Consider the following 17,487-nt stretch of genomic DNA (forward strand, 5'->3'; position numbering starts at 1 on the left):
GTCACATTGTAGATTCTAGGTTGGTACAGCGGTCAGTACAGTACCTAGTTCACTGGAAGGGGTATGGGCCGGAGGACAGGTCCTGGGTGCCGGCTCGGTTGATGCATGCGGATAGCCTGGTTTGGGCTTTCCATGCTAGGTACACGGGCAAGCCTGTGGGTCCAGAGGCCCCCCGTAGAGAGGGGGGTACTGTCATGATACCAGTGCTGGGTGACCGGCACTGCTGGGGTTAATGTTCTGACCTCAGTGCAGACTCTCACCTGCACACCTGGGACCTAATAGGGTGGCCTCTCATTGGTTCTGGGGAGGCTTCTTATAGCCTCAGGACGCTCCCATCCCCGTCAGTTATACTTTCGCCCTTGGCATTGTGTGGTGACCCCTGAGTGTGTTAGTGCTGTGTTCTGGTTGCTTGATACTCTATGTATGACTCGGTCTCTTCTATGGATATCGCTTTGGATTCTGCTTGGTACCTTCTATGTCCGTTTGGTTTTGATCTCTGCTTGGCCCTGACTGTCTGTTCTGTCTCATTCCTGGTACTGTATTGATATCTTGTGTATGACCTTTGGCTTTGTCTGACCTCCCGTCTGTTTATCCCTCCTGTACCTCGCTTGCCTGTATTGTGCCTGACTTCTGCTTTGCCCGACTCTGAGTTTTATTCCTCCTCTGAAAGCAGGATGCTAAGCCCCGCCCCTTGCAGTCCCATGACCGTTCACATGACCGTAGGTCCTGTGCCTGCTTTCTAATCTTCTATATTCAAGTCCCGTGCCTCGTTATTGTCGGCTTTTCTTGTCCCCAGGGGTCCCTATGGTGCTGGTGATTCCCTGCTTAGCGGAGGCTGCACGCCGGCGCTGTCAGGACCCTGACAGCTGCAAGGTATTATGGGAAAGCCCGTGCAACATCAGACATCATATGAGCCCACTTTTAGGTTAATGCAATCTTTGGCGATGTATGAATTGGAGCTGGGCATTTGTTTTAGTGATCTGTGCGAACCGAATTGTGCATTGTTTGAATCTTCGAGATCTGTAAATTTCAACCATCTTTTGTACTAATAGTATCCAAGTGCCAAATGGCATTAAGTTAGTGATGAATGTGCTTTAGGTCTCACCTGCCTGACTAATATCAACAATAAGAAATTAAAAGATTTGGAGACCATTTTCACTGAGCCACCAAAGGAGAACCCAGTAGTTTTTAGCTTGATGATCTTGGATATCATGGACACTTCATTCTTACCTGAACACAAAATCTGCTTGGTCAATGTCAGCACCACACAAGCTGCTCTTCAAGATGCCACCATTACCGACCACCGCACAACTTCTGATGGGTTTAGTAAATGGAGATGTCTGTCAGGAAAGAGAGGAAGGAGCAAGAGACACAGAAATGGAGAGAGAGTGAGAACGAGAGTGAGAGAGAGAGAGAGAGAGAGTGAGAAATAGAAATGTAACAGAGAAACAGAAGGAAATATTTAGAGGAAAAGAGAAAGTGATAGAGAAAGGGAAAGAAAAAGAAAAACATGACAGGAAGGAAGAGTAAGAGAGAGTCAATGGATATTAAAATGAGGTAAAAGAGTTAATATCAAGTAAAATGTGACAAAACAAACTTTTGAAATTGTGTATGTGTATATAAATATACAGCTCTGGCAAAAATTAAGAGACCGCTGCACAATGTTCAGTTTCTCTGATTTTTCTCTTTATATTTTTGAGTAAAATGTAAATTGCTCTTTTATTCTATAAACTACTGACAACATGTCTCCGAATTTCTAAGCAATAAATTTTGTATTTATTTTCAGAAAATGAGAAATGGTCAAAATAACAAAAAAAAAAACAGACCTCAAATAATGCTAAGAAAACAAGTCCATAATCATTTAGAAACAACAATCCTAATGTTTTACCTCAGGAAGAGTTCAGAGATCAGTATTCTGTGGAATCCCCATGATTTTTAACCCCAGCTTTCCTGCGTCTTGGCTGCTTTCCTCCAGTCTCTCACGCTGCTTCTGGGTGACCTTATGCCGCTCCTGGTACACACACGTCAGCAGTTCTTCTTTGTGTGATGGCCTGTGACTCTCCATCTTCCTCCTGATTACTTTCCAGAGGTTTTCAATGGGGTTCAGGTCTGGAGATTGGGCTGCCATGACAGGGGTTTGATGTGGTGGTCTCTTAATTTTTGTCAGAGCTGTACAGCATATATATATATATATATATATATAGTATATTCACACAGTATATTCAAATATTATATTCAGTGGAAAGTAAACGTTTGGGCACCCCTGGTCAAAATTACTAGATTACTGTTATTGTGAATAGTTAAGCAAGTTGAAGATAAAGTGATCTCTAATTGGCCTAAAGTTAAAGATAACTACTAATGTGCAGACCCATGGATGTTCAGGTCCATCAGGTGAAGCCAAACTTTAACCCCTTTCCACCATGTGGTGTAATAGTGTAAGGAGGTGGCAGGTACCCTCATCTGCCTCTCTCTCCCCGTGCAGTTTATCCGGTACACGTGTGCTCTACCTATATGTTACGCAACATTTCTGCACTGTTATTAACATGTATTGTAATATGCTGTGTTTGCAATGTTTCCCATGTGTGCTAATGCAATGTGTGGTGTCTCTTTTAGTCTGTAATATACCACTGTTGAACTGTATTGTGTTGCCCTGTACATTTTAGAGGCAGGGACAGGAAGGGTTAACATGAGGGCTGGACTAGCAGCAGAAAAGGCAGGCAGCTCCTGCTTCCAGTCAGTTGCCCAGGCACCTTTACCCTGGGCAGGTGCTCAGGACTCATGTGAGGAGGAAAAGGCTCCCCTGGAGGGGAGAGGAGTACTTCCCCAGACCCATGGGCAGTGAAGAGGGCATCAGGACTTTAAGCATCCAGATACTATAAGCGTCCAGATACCGGACACTGACACCACTCCACTTCTACTGCTGCCGACACTTCAGTGACTACCAATAGGGATAGAGCAGGAACTTGTATTGGATTACTGCAACTAATTCCTCTACCCTTTTCTACATCGTTCACAAATAATCTCTCTGTTGGATCATAACTGTGCTTCTGAATCCTGATTGCCTGGGCTACAGTGACCGAGAAGAAGAGGTAAATCCCCTGGGGTTGTATCCGTCCTGTATATTTTATGTGCAGGGGCCGGGGTTCTTACTGACTGTTTGCTCAGTGGACTCTGTTCGTGGACTGTAGCCATAACTACCACCCCATGCCACCTTGTTACAATAGTACTGCCATGTTGGACTCCCCCTGTTTGTTGTGGGCTCCAATGCTGAGCATGGACCTTTCCAGGCACATGACAGCTGACTACACGGTTGACATGTGCCCTCAACAGACACGGATGGAATCCCGATCCACTCATTGCTATTAACTAGTTAAATGCCACTGTTAATCTCTGACAGCGGGATTTAACTCGTGCTTACAGGAAGCACACTACTAATCCCACCCATCGGTGACTCCATCACAAGATTGCGGGTCACCAAAACAACCAAAGGGCTGCAGCAGATATGATCATTGCCGGTATGCAGCGGAGGCAATCAAAGTTGTGCAGTATCTAGTCTCCCATGGAGACTATTGAAGCATGCAAAAAGTAAAAAAAAAAAATTCTCACGGTGATCTGCTGTGAATACACTGAGCATGAACTGCGGTCAACTCTTTACTGGCATTTTCCCATGGTCCAGAGGCCACCGCAGTTCAGGCTGTGAGGGAGAGCAGACTCAGTGACGTCACCTCTAGTCACTGAAGCTGCGCTCATAGCGTTTCCTTATTCACCAGTGGTTTTCAGCCGGGGCGGTCGCATCGTGGCACCGTACAGGGTGAAAACTGTATATCCCCAAGATATGGATTACTGCGTGGGACACAACGACGGACAAGTATAGTATATTGTTGGTTTATTATTTTACTTATATTACAGGAGATTGAGGGTTTTGCAGGAATTAGGCGAGGTCATAAGTATGGTTTAATTAAGAATATTAATGGAGTCTTCTGTGTCTTTATTTGAATTAAAGGATTTTTTACTGGGTGTCTGTTTTCTTACAATTTGACTATGAGGTTAGTAATAGGACACCTGTCCATTACTAACCTCAAGGCTTAATGTCCCAAAAGTGACATCAACCTCCCCAACTGCTACCCCACTTGCCACCGCTACAGGGCAAGTGGGAAGAGCAAGGTTAAGTGCCAGAATTGGCGCATCTTACAAATGTACCTTTTCTGGGGCGGGTGAGAGATTATGTTTTTAGCCAGGTGGGGGCCAGTATCCATGGCGCCTTCCTAGGCTATTAATATCAGCCCACAGCTGTCTGCATAGCCTTTGCTAGCTATCAATTATAGGGGACACCACATAATTTTAGGGGGGTCCCCCATTTCAATATCCAGTAAAGGCTAAGTATACAGCTGTGAGCAAATATTAATAACCTGGGAAGCCAGCAAACTGATGGCACCAACTTTGCTATCACCCTGCAACAAAATTTTACTGGAGGCCAGAATTTTGAGTGCACTTTTTTATCTCTGATCCATGTGACAAACAAACCATCATTTGAAATAGCTGGCCTGTAAAAAAATTATTCCTGGCCCTTGATACCTGGGGCTATGTCTACAAATATCTGTAATAGCAGCAGCCGCAGACAGATCTGGAATGGACCCTCATGCTATATGCACTGCAGTCTCCACATACACTGCCTGCCTAGCACTGATATCTGTTAGCTTTATTAGTCCTCAGAAGGACTGTTAGTTGAGATGGAGAGGTGTATTATACAGTGCCTTGCAAAAATATTCGGCCCCCTGGAACTTTTCAACCTTTTCCCACATAACATGCTTCAAACATAAAGATACCAAATGTAAATTTTTGGTGAAGAATCAACAACAAGTGGGACACAATTGTGAAGTTGAACACAATTTATTGGTTATTTTAAATTTTTGTGGAAATTCAAAAACTGAAAAGTGGGGTGGGGTCTCAGGGTTCTGTTTGATGCACAGAGAGCATCATGAAGACCAAGGAACACAACAGGCAGGTCCGTGATACTGTTGTGGAGAAGTTTAAAGCCAGATTTGGATACAAAATGATTTCCAAAACTTTAAACATCCCAAGGAGCATTGTGAAGGCGATCATATTGAAATGGAAGGAGTATCATACCACTGCAAATCTACCAAGACCCGGCCGTCCCTCTAAACTTTCATCTCAAACAAGAAGACTAATCAGAGATGAAGCCAAGAGTCCCATGATCACTCTGGATGAACTGCAGAGATCTACAGCTGATGGGGGACACTCTGTTCATAGGACAACAGTCAGTCGTATACTGCACAAATCTGGCCGTTATGGAAAAGATGCAAGAAGAAAGCCATTTCTCAAAGATATCCATAAAATGTGTCGTTTAAAGTTTGCAACAAGCCACCTGGGAGACACACCAAACATGTGGAAGAAGGTGCTCTGGTCAGATGAAACCAAAATCGAACTTTTTGGCAACAATGCCAAACGATATATTTGGCGTAAAGGCAACACACAGCTCATGACCCTGAACACACCATCCCCACTGTCAAACATGGTGGTGGCAGCATCATGGTTTGGGCCTGCTTTTCTTTAGCAGGGACAGGGAAGATGGTTAAAATTGATGGGAAGATGGATGAAGCCAAATACAGGACCATTCTTGAAGAAAACCTGTTGGAGTCAGCAAAAGACCTGAGACTGGGACGGAGATTTGTCTTCCAACAAGACAACGATGCCAAACATAAAGCAAAATCTACAATGGAATGGTTCACAAATAAACGTATCCAGGTGTTAGAATGGCCAAGTCACAGTCCAGACCTGAATCCAATCGAGAATCTGTGGAAAGAGCTGAAAACTGCTGTTCACAAACTATCTCCATCCAACCTCACTGAGCTCGAGCTGTTTGCCAAGGAAGAATGGGCGAGAATTTCAGTCTCTCGATGTGCAAAACTGATAGAGACATACCCCAAGAGACTGCAGCTGTAATCGCAGCAAAAAGTGGCGCAACAAAGTATTAAGTTACAGGGGCCGAATAATATTGCACGCCCCACTTTTCAGTTTTTGAATTTCCACAAAAATTTAAAATAACCAATAAATTTCGTTCAACTTCACTATTGTGTCCCACTTGTTGATTCTTCCCCAAAAATGTACATTTGGTATCTTTATGTTTGAAGCATGATATGTGGGAAAAGGTTGAAAAGTTCCAGGGGGCCGAATACTTTTGCAAGGCACTGTATATGGTATATCCACACTAAGAACGAAGCAAACAAATCTCTCCCTATCTCAGCAGCAACTCTCCCTACACTGCCTGATTCTGGTGCTGACTGTGACGAGCAGGGTAGCGCCAGGTCTGATATAGACCTGATGACGCTGTGTGGCCAGCCAATCACTGTAAAGCCACAAACAACATGGCTGTGGCATTAGACTGTGTGGCAGACAATCCCTGCATATTCATTGGCTCTCTAAAGAGCACTAAACATGCAGGTCCCGCTGAGCAACCCCGGAAATACTAGGCAAGCTCCGAGCATCTCGAGCAGTGAGATGCTCGGGCGAGCGCGGAGTAGAGGCGAGCAAGCTCGCTCACCACTATTATAAATGTATCTGCTTTTAGGAGAGCACTACTTTTTTGTCCTGATGAAGAAGTCTGTAGTACTTCAAAACAAAATGTCTAAATAAAGAGAAATCGCCTCTACTTTCTGTCTGGATCTGAATTTATTATTTGGGATACCAGCAGCACAGATTATCCACAAATTCCCCTAAGGAAAGAAAAATGGACGAGTGCATTCCAATAAATAAAAATGAATTGCACTCGGACCAATGTTGTGCAATGAGTTATATTTAATCTGCGATTTTTTTTCTCAGCTGAAATCGGACTGAGAAAAAAATCGCAACATGCTGCGTATTGCTGCGTGTCTCGGACGAGACTCGCCAATGCAAGTCATTGGATGTGAGAAAAAAATGCACAGCACTCACACCATGCGAGTGCTGAAAAATGTTTACACACCGGTGTCCTTTGAAAAGGCGGCAATACATGTCCGGCTACTGTAAAATCACACTGACAGGTTAGAAAAGGATAGATATATACACATAGAATAGATATATATGTACATGTCAGTGACACACACATATATATATGCATTTATATTACATGGAAGAAAAGCCGTTAATCCAGCAGCCGCGGCAGCGCAAAATCACAGCAGGAGCCGCAGTGGCGTAGCAACTGTTTGTGGCGCCCGGGGCGGTCGAAAAATTTGCCGCCCCTTTGGTCGTTGATAATCCGGAAGCATCCGAAGAGCCCACACTACACTCAAAGATCTAATTTTTAGTCTGCTACTAACTCTGCTGTTATTATTTCTATCTAGACTTTCATCTTCTCGCAGTTCTCTCTACAGTGCCTACAAGTAGTATTCAACCCCCTGCAGATTTAGCAGGTTTACACATTCGGAATTAACTTGGCATTGTGACATTTGGACTGTAGATCAGCCTGGAAGTGTGAAATGCACTGCAGCAAAAAAGAATGTTATTTCTTTGTTTAATTTTTTTTTAAATTGTGAAAAGTTTATTCAGAGGGTCATTTATTATTCAACCCCTCAAACCACCAGAATTCTGTTTGGTTCCCCTAAAGTATTAAGAAGTATTTCAGGCACAAAGAACAATGAGCTTCACATGTTTGGATTAATTATCTCTTTTTCCAGCCTTTTCTGACTATTTAAAACCCTCCCCAAACTTGTGAACAGCACTCATACATGGTCAACATGGGAAAGACAAAGGAGCATTCCAAGGCCATCAGAGACAAGATCGTGGAGGGTCACAAGGCTGGCAAGGGGTACAAAAACCGTTTCCAAGGAGTTGGGCCTACCTGTTTCCACTGTTGGGAGCATCATCCGGAAGTGGAAGGCTTATGGAACTACTGTTAGCCTTCCATGGCCTGGACAGCCTTTGAAAGTTTCCTCCCGTGCCGAGGCTAGGCTTGTCCGAAGAGTCAAGGCTAACCCAAGGACAACAAGGAAGGAGCTCCGGGAAGATCTCATGGCAGTGGGGACATTGGTTTCAGTCAATACAATAAGTAACGTACTCCACCGCAATGGTCTCCGTTCCAGACGAGCCCGTAAGGTACCTTTACTTTCAAAGCGTCATGTCAAGGCTCGTCTACAGTTTGCTCATGATCACTTGGAGGACTCTGAGACAGACTGGTTCAAGGTTCTCTGGTCTGATGAGACCAAGATCGAGATCTTTGGTGCCAACCACACACGTGACGTTTGGAGACTGGATGGCACTGCATACGACCCCAAGAATACCATCCCTACAGTCAAGCATGGTGGTGGCAGCATCATGCAGTGGGGCTGTTTCTCAGCCAAGGGGCCTGGCCATCTGGTCCGCATCCATGGGAAGATGGATAGCACGGCCTACCTGGAGATTTTGGCCAAGAACCTCCGCTCCTCCATCAAGGATCTTAAGATGGGTCGTCATTTCATTTTCCAACAAGACAATGACCCAAAGCACACAGCCAAGAAAACCAAGGCCTGGTTCAAGAGGCAAAAAATCAAGGTGTTGGAGTGGCCTAGTCAGTCTCCTGACCTTAACCCAATTGAAAACTTGTGGAAGGAGCTCAAGATTAAAGTCCACATGAGACACCCAAAGAACCTAGATAACTTGGAGAAGATCTGCATGGAGGAGTGGGCCAAGATAACTCCAGAGACCTGTGCCGGCCTGATCAGGTCTTATAAAAGACGATTATTAGCTGTAATTGCAAACAAGGGTTATTCCACAAAATATTAAACCTAGGGGTTGAATAATAATTGACCCACACTTGTATGTTTAAAATTTATTAAAATTTAACTGAGCAACATAACTTTTTGGTTTGTAAGATTTATGCATCTGTTAATAAATCCTGCTCTTGTGTGAAGTTTGAAGGCTCTAACTTATTTGCATCTTATCAAACCTGCTAAATCTGCAGGGGGTTGAATACTACTTGTAGGCACTGTATATATGTATGTATTAGCTTGATGATGCTGGATGAAGACCTAATGGCTTTTTAATAATATTTTTTAATAATGTGACAGACCTTACATATTGGATTATATAGAGCCCTGTTTTTTATTACATACCGTCCTGTCTTGTTAGCTGTATAATGCAATGATGGCTGATGGTGCATGGGAAAGCTTCCTTTCTAATGGAGGAGCTGATGGACTGGTAGTTTAGTCACCGGCTCCTCGATCAGCAGTCATTTTATATCTAAAAAGAGAGGGGGGACTATGTAATAAAAGAGGGCACTGTAAATAATAAAATAAACAAGAATACACTATGTAAGAGACAGCACTGTACATAACAGCAGAGGAAGCTATATAATAAGGGACGGTATTATATATAACTAGAGAGGATGGTACGTAATAAGGGATGGTGTTATACATAATAAAAGAGGAAACTATGTAACTAAGGATGGTGTTATACAGAATTAGTGAGTACACTATATACTAAGGGACTGTGTTAGACATAATAAACGATAATGTCTTCCTCCACCTCCCCCTGTTCCTAAGGCCATTATAAGTCCCCCTTCCTCCCATCCCAATCCCCCACACCCCTCTTTGTCCTCCTCCCCTCGCATCCCATTATTGTCCTCTCCCCCACCCCATCATTGCCCTCTTCACCACCTCCATCATTTTCTTCTCCCCCACCACTTTCTTTGCTTTCTCCTCCACCACCCCCATTTATTGCCCTTTCCACCACCACCACTGCTTTCTCCCCCACCATCATTTATTTTCCCCCACCACCCCATCATTGCCCTCCCCATCACCTCCATCATTGCCTTCTCCCCATCACCCCCACCCTTGCCTTCTCCCCATCATTGCCTTCTCCTTCACCCCATCACTGCCTTCTACCCATCACTCCCATCATTGCCTGCTCCATCACTCCCATCATTGTCTGCTCCATCATCCCCATCATTGCCTGCTCCATCACTCCCATCATTGCCTTCTCTGCATCACCCCCATCATGGCCTCCTCCCATCACCCCAGGCATTATGGCCTTCTCTCCCCATCATGGTCTTCTCATGTCCCCATCTCCTCCAAGGCCAGGCTAACCTACACACACACACACACAAAGACATACACACAGACATACACACACACATACACACATATATATACATACACACAGACACCACCTCTCTCCTCTCACCTGTCCACAGCATCGCCCGCGCTTCCTCGCTCACACAGCAGCGGCCGCTGAATGATGACGTCATTCAGCGGCGCTCCTCTGTGTCAAACAGGAAGCACGGGCGGCGGGCAGGAAGCAGGACGGGTCCTTGCAGCTACGCTCCTGCTATTCCCGCTTGCAGGCAGCGGAGCTTCTGTGATTGCTCCCTGCCCGCCGCTGCACTGCACTGTGCCTCACTGCCTCCGCGCTTCTCCCACAGGGTGAAATTGCTGCTGCTGCTGCGCCGCCCCCACACATGTGCCGCCTGGGGCGGACCGCCCCCCACACGCTACGCCACTGAGGAGCCGACAGGATAGAAGAGATGGATTACATACAGTAAAGACATACAGACTAGGGAGATACATAGAAGTCAGTGACAAATACAGTTAGTACAGTGTGTGCAGCTTCCTTATACCCGGAACAGACTTGATGGTATGTCTGGAGTGACAGCTGGTTGCGTGCACTATTGTTTATATAGTCTGGGGATGTAATTAAAATGCCAAATTTTATTGAATACTAGCTGAAGAGCCCGGTGCTGCCCGGGCATAGTAACTAACATGGTTAGTTATAACAAATTACAATGATTATATCTAAACTCCTTGAACAGCATGTCCACGCTCAACTTTCCTCCCACCTCTCATCTAACTCCCTCCTTGACATCCTGCAGTCTGGCTTCTGCCCCCACCACTCCACTGAAACTATCCTGACCAAAATTAATGACTTACTCACAGCCAAAGCTAACAGACAGTTCTCTATCCTCCTCCTTCTTGACCTGTCCCCTGTCTTTGACACAGTTGACCACTGTCTACTGCTACAGATTCTTTCTTCCCTTGGCATCAAAGACCTTGCCCTGTCCTGGATCTCGTCATACCTTTCTGACCGCACATTCAGCGTCTCCCACTCCCACACTACCTCCTCATCCCGCCCCCTCTCTGTTGGAGTCCCCCAAGGCTCTGTCTTGGGGCCCCTACTTTTTTCCATCTATACTCTTGACCTAGGACAACTTATAAAGACCCATGGCTTCCAGTACCACCTGTATGCGGACGACACTCAGATCTACCTCTCTGGCCCAGATGTCACCTCTCTGCCATCCAGAATCCCGGAGTGTTTATCAGCCATATCCTCCTTTTTCACCTCTCGCTTCCTAAAACTCAACGTAGACAAAACTGAACTCATCTTTTATCCATCTCACGTATCTTCCCTACCTGATCTATCTATTATGGTAAATGGCATCACGCTCTCTCCCGCACCTGAAATCCGCTGCCTTGGAGTAACTCTCGAATCTGCTCTGTCCTTCAAACCGTAAGTCCAATCTCTTGCCACCTCCTGTCGCCTCCAACTCAAAAATATTTCCAGAATCCTTCCCTTCCTCAGCCCTCAATCTACTAAAACTCTTGTACATGCCCTCATCATCTCCCGCCTTGACTACTGCAACACTCTCCTCTGTGGCCTCCCTGCTAACTCTCTTGCACCACTCCAGTCTGTACTCAATTCTGCTGCCCAACTAATCCATCTCTCTCCTCGCTACTCCCCTGTCTCTCCCCACTGTAAATCCCTCCATTGGCTCCCAATTCCCCAACGAATCCAGTTCAAACTACTAACATTGACTTACAAAGCCATCCACAACCTGTCCCCTCCCTATATCTCTGAACTAATCTCCCAATATCTTCCCTCACATAATCTTCGATCCTCCAAAGACCGCCTACTCTCCTACACACTTAGTCGTTCCTCTCACAACCGCCTCCAAGATTTCTCCCGAATGTCCCCTATCCTCTGGAATGCCACGCCCCAACACGTCCAATTATCCACCACCCTTGGATCCTTCAAACGGAACCTGAAAACCCATCTTTTCTGGAAAACTTACAGCCTGCAATAACCATTCGGCCGCCTCATCACCACTAGAGCTGCTGCAACCCTGACCTTCTGTCTCTTCCCCACTATCCTGAAGACTGTAAGTCCGCAAGGGCAGGGTCCTCTCCCCTCTGTACCAGTCTGTCATTGTGAATTTGTTGTGGAAACTTGTTTACTGTTAACGAAATCTATAACTTTGTATGTAACCCCCCTTCTCATGTACAGCACCATGGAATTAATGGCGCAATATAAATAAATAATAATAATATATATAAAGCTGAGTGTATAGCCCCGCCCACTCCACATAGCCACATTCACTATCATATCTCACATCATCCCGTCAGCAAGAACTACCGGACTACTACCCCTAATATCCCACATCATCCCGTCAGCCAGAGCCACCGGACTACTACCCCTAATATCCCACATCATCCCATCAGCCAGAGCCACCGGACTACTACCCTTAATATCCCACATCATCCCGTCAGCCAGAGCCACCGGACTACTACCACTAATATCCCACATCATCCCGTCAGCCAGAGCTACCGGACTACTACCCCTAATATCCCACATCATCCCGTCAGCCAGAGCCACCGGACTACTACCCCTAATATCCCACATCATCCCGTCAGCCAGAGCCACCGGACTACTACCACTAATATCCCACATCATCCCGTCAGCCAGAGCCACCGGACTACTACCCCTAATATCCCACATAATCCAGTCAGCCAGAGCCACCGGATTACTACCCCTAATATCCCACATCATCCCGTCAGCCAGAGCCACCGGACTACTACCACTAATATCCCACATCATCCCGTCAGCCAGAGCCACCGGACTACTACCCCTAATATCGCACATCATCCCGTCAGCCAGAGCCACCGGACTACTACCCCTAATATCCCACATCATCCCGTCAGCCAGAGCCACCGGACTACTACCACTAATATCACACATCATCCCGTCAGCCAGAGCCACCGGACTACTACCCCTAATATCCCACATCATCCCGTCAGCCAGAGCTACCGGACTACTACCACTAATATCACACATCATCCCGTCAGCCAGAGCCACCGGACTACTACCCCTAATATCCCACATCATCCCGTCAGCCAGAGCCACCGGACTACTACCACTAATATCACACATCATCCCGTCAGCCAGAGCCACCGGACTACTACCCCTAATATCCCACATCATCCCGTCAGCCAGAGCCACCGGACTACTACCACTAATATCCCACATCATCCCGTCAGCCAGAGCTACCAGACTATTACCTCTAATATCCCACATCATCCCGTCAGCCAGAGCCACCGGACTACTACCCCTAATATCCCACATCATCCCGTCAGCCAGAGCTACCGGACTACTACCACTAATATCCCACATCATCCCGTCAGCCAGAGCCACCGGACTACTACCCCTAATATCCCACATCATCCCATCAGCCAGAGCCACCGGACTACTACCCCTAATATCCCACATCATCCCGTCAGCCAGAGCCACCGGACTACTACCACTAATATCACACATCATCCCGTCAGCCAGAGCCACCGGACTACTACCCCTAATATCCCACATCATCCCGTCAGCCAGAGCTACCGGACTACTACCCCTAATATCCCACATCATCCCGTCAGCCAGAGCCACCGGACTACTACCCCTAATATCCCACATCATCCCGTCAGCCAGAGCCACCGGACAACTACCCCTAATATCCCACATCATCCCGTCAGCCAGAGCCACCGGACTACTACCACTAATTTCCCACATCATCCCGTCAGCCAGAGCCACCGGACTACTACCCCTAATATCCCACATCATCCCGTCAGCCAGAGCCACCGGACTACTACCCCTAATATCCCACATCATTCCGTCAGCCAGAGCCACCGGACAACTACCCCTAATATCCCACATCATCCCGTCAGCCAGAGCCACCGGACTACTACCCCTAATATCCCACATCATCCCGTCAGCCAGAGCTACCGGACTACTACCACTAATATCCCACATCATCCCGTCAGCCAGAGCCACCGGACAACTACCCCTAATATCCCACATCATCCCATCAGCCAGAGCCACCGGACTACTACCCCTAATATCCCACATCATCCCGTCAGCCAGAGCCACCGGACAACTACCCCTAATATCCCACATCATCCCGTCAGCCAGAGCCACCGGACTACTACCACTAATATCCCACATCGTCCCGTCAGCCAGAGCCACCGGACTACTACCCCTAATATCCCACATCATCCCGTCAGCCAGAGCCACCGGACTACTACCACTAATATCACACATCATCCCGTCAGCCAGAGCCACCGGACTACTACCACTAATATCCCACATCATCCCGTCAGCCAGAGCTACCGGACTACTACCCCTAATATCCCACATCATCCCGTCAGCCAGAGCCACCGGACTACTACCCCTAATATCCCACATCATCCCGTCAGCCAGAGCCACCGGACAACTACCCCTAATATCCCACATCATCCCGTCAGCCAGAGCCACCGGACTACTACCACTAATTTCCCACATCATCCCGTCAGCCAGAGCCACCGGACTACTACCCCTAATATCCCACATCATCCCGTCAGCCAGAGCCACCGGACTACTACCCCTAATATCCCACATCATTCCGTCAGCCAGAGCCACCGGACAACTACCCCTAATATCCCACATCATCCCGTCAGCCAGAGCCACCGGACTACTACCCCTAATATCCCACATCATCCCGTCAGCCAGAGCTACCGGACTACTACCACTAATATCCCACATCATCCCGTCAGCCAGAGCCACCGGACAACTACCCCTAATATCCCACATCATCCCATCAGCCAGAGCCACCGGACTACTACCCCTAATATCCCACATCATCCCGTCAGCCAGAGCCACCGGACAACTACCCCTAATATCCCACATCATCCCGTCAGCCAGAGCCACCGGACTACTACCACTAATATCCCACATCGTCCCGTCAGCCAGAGCCACCGGACTACTACCCCTAATATCCCACATCATCCCGTCAGCCAGAGCCACCGGACTACTACCACTAATATCACACATCATCCCGTCAGCCAGAGCCACCGGACTACTACCACTAATATCCCACATCATCCCGTCAGCCAGAGCTACCGGACTACTACCCCTAATATCCCACATCATCCCGTCAGCCAGAGCTACCGGACTACTACCCCTAATATCCAACATCATCCCGTCAGCCAGAGCCACCGGACTACTACCCCTAATATCCCACATCATCCCATCAGCCAGATCCACCGGACTACTACCCCTAATATCCCACATCATCCCGTCAGCCAGAGCCACCGGACTACTACTCCTAATATCCCACATCATCCCGTCAGCCAGAGTCACCGGACTACTACCCCTAATATCCCACATCATCCCGTCAGCCAGAGCCACCGGACTACTACCCCTAATATCCCACATCATCCCGTCAGCCAGAGCCACCGGACTACTACCACTAATATCCCACATCATCCCATCAGCCAGAGCCACCGGACCACTACCCCTAATATCCCACATCATCCCATCAGAGCCACCGGACTACTACCACTAATATCCCACATCATCTCGTCAGCCAGAGCCACCGGACTACTACCCCTAATATCCCACATCATCCCATCAGAGCCACCGGACTACTACCCCTAATATCCCACATCATCCTGTCAGCCAGAGACACCGGACTACAACCACTAATATCCCACATCATCCCGTCAGCCAGAGCCACCGGACTACTACCACTAATATCCCACATCATCCCGTCAGCCAGAGCCACCAGACTACTACCCCTAATATCCCACATCATCCCGTCAGCCAGAGCCACCGGACTACTACCCCTAATATCCCACATCATCCCGTCAGCCAGAGCCACCGGACTACTACCACTAATATCCCACATCATCCCGTCAGCCAGAGCCACCGGACTACTACCCCTAATATCCCACATCATCCCGTCAGCCAGAGCCACCGGACTACTACCCCTAATATCCCACATCATCCCGTCAGCCAGAGCCACCGGACTACTACCACTAATATCCCACATCATCCCGTCAGCCAGAGCCACCGGACTACTACCCCTAATATCCCACATCATCCCATCAGCCAGAGCCACCGGACTACTACCACTAATATCCCACATCATCCCGTCAGCCAGAGCTACCAGACTACTACCACTAATATCACACATCATCCGGTCAGCAAGAGCCACCGGCCTACTACCACTAATATCCCACATCATCCCGTCAGCCAGAGCCACCGGACTACTACCACTAATATCCCACATCATCCCGTCAGCCAGAGCCACCAGACTACTACCCCTAATATCCCACATCATCCCGTCAGCCAGAGCCACCGGACTACTACCCCTAATATCCCACATCATCCCATCAGCCAGAGCCACCGGACTACTACCACTAATATCCCACATCGTCCCATCAGCCAGAGCCACCGGACTACTACCACTAATATCACACATCATCCGGTCAGCAAGAGCCACCGGACTACTACCACTAATATCCCACATCGTCCCATCAGCCAGAGCCACCGGACTACTACCACTAATATCCCACATCGTCCCATCAGCCAGAGCCACCGGACTACTACCACTAATATCCCACATCATCCCATCAGCCAGAGCCACCGGACTACTACCCTTAATATCCCACATCATCCCATCAGCCAGAGCCACCGGACTACTACCCCTAATATCCCACATCATCCCATCAGAGCCACCGGACTACTACCCCTAATATCCCACATCATCCCGTCAGCCAGAGCCACCAGACTACTACCCCTAATATCCCACATCATCCCGTCAGCCAGAGCCACCGGACTATTACCACTAATATCCCACATCATCCCGTCAGCCAGAGTCACCGGACTACTACCCCTAATATCCCACATCATCCCGTCAGCCAGAGTCACCGGACTACTACCACTAATATCCCACATCATCCCGTCAGCCAGAGCCACCAGACTACTACCCCTAATATCCCACATCATCCCGTCAGCCAGAGTCACCGGACTACTACCACTAATATCCCACATCATCCCATCAGCCAGAGCCACCGGACTACTACCACTAATATCCCACATCATCCCGTCAGCCAGAGTCACCGGACTACTACCCCTAATATCCCACATCATCCCGTCAGCCAGAGTCACCGGACTACTACCACTAATATCCCACATCATCCCGTCAGCCAGAGCCACCGGACTACTACCACTAATATCCCACATCATCCCGTCAGCCAGAGTCACCGGACTACTACATCTAATATCCCACATCATCCCGTCAGCCAGAGCCACCAGACTACTACCCCTAATATCCCACATCATCCCGTCAGCCAGAGCCGCCGGACTACTACCCCTAATATCCCACATCATCCCATCAGCCAGAGCCACCGGACTACTACCACTAATATCCCACATCATCCC

At 47.8% G+C, this 17,487-nt stretch overlaps 1 protein-coding gene across 1 annotated transcript in view; it reads right to left on the bottom strand.

Annotated features, from left to right (window-relative positions):
- The window catches only part of LOC141075783 (alpha-2,8-sialyltransferase 8F-like), a 433,541-nt gene that overhangs the window by 97,194 nt on the left and 318,860 nt on the right, over positions 1 to 17,487 (bottom strand). Inside the window, exon 5 of the mRNA XM_073562929.1 lies at positions 1,231 to 1,340. Coding sequence (XP_073419030.1) covers positions 1,231 to 1,340 — 110 coding nt within the window. The remainder of the gene's footprint in view (positions 1 to 1,230; positions 1,341 to 17,487) is intronic.

Source organism: Dendrobates tinctorius, unplaced genomic scaffold, assembly GCF_039654945.1.
Source record: "Dendrobates tinctorius isolate UK_male_01 unplaced genomic scaffold, ASM3965494v1 ptg000371l, whole genome shotgun sequence".
NCBI lineage: Eukaryota > Metazoa > Chordata > Amphibia > Anura > Dendrobatidae > Dendrobates > Dendrobates tinctorius.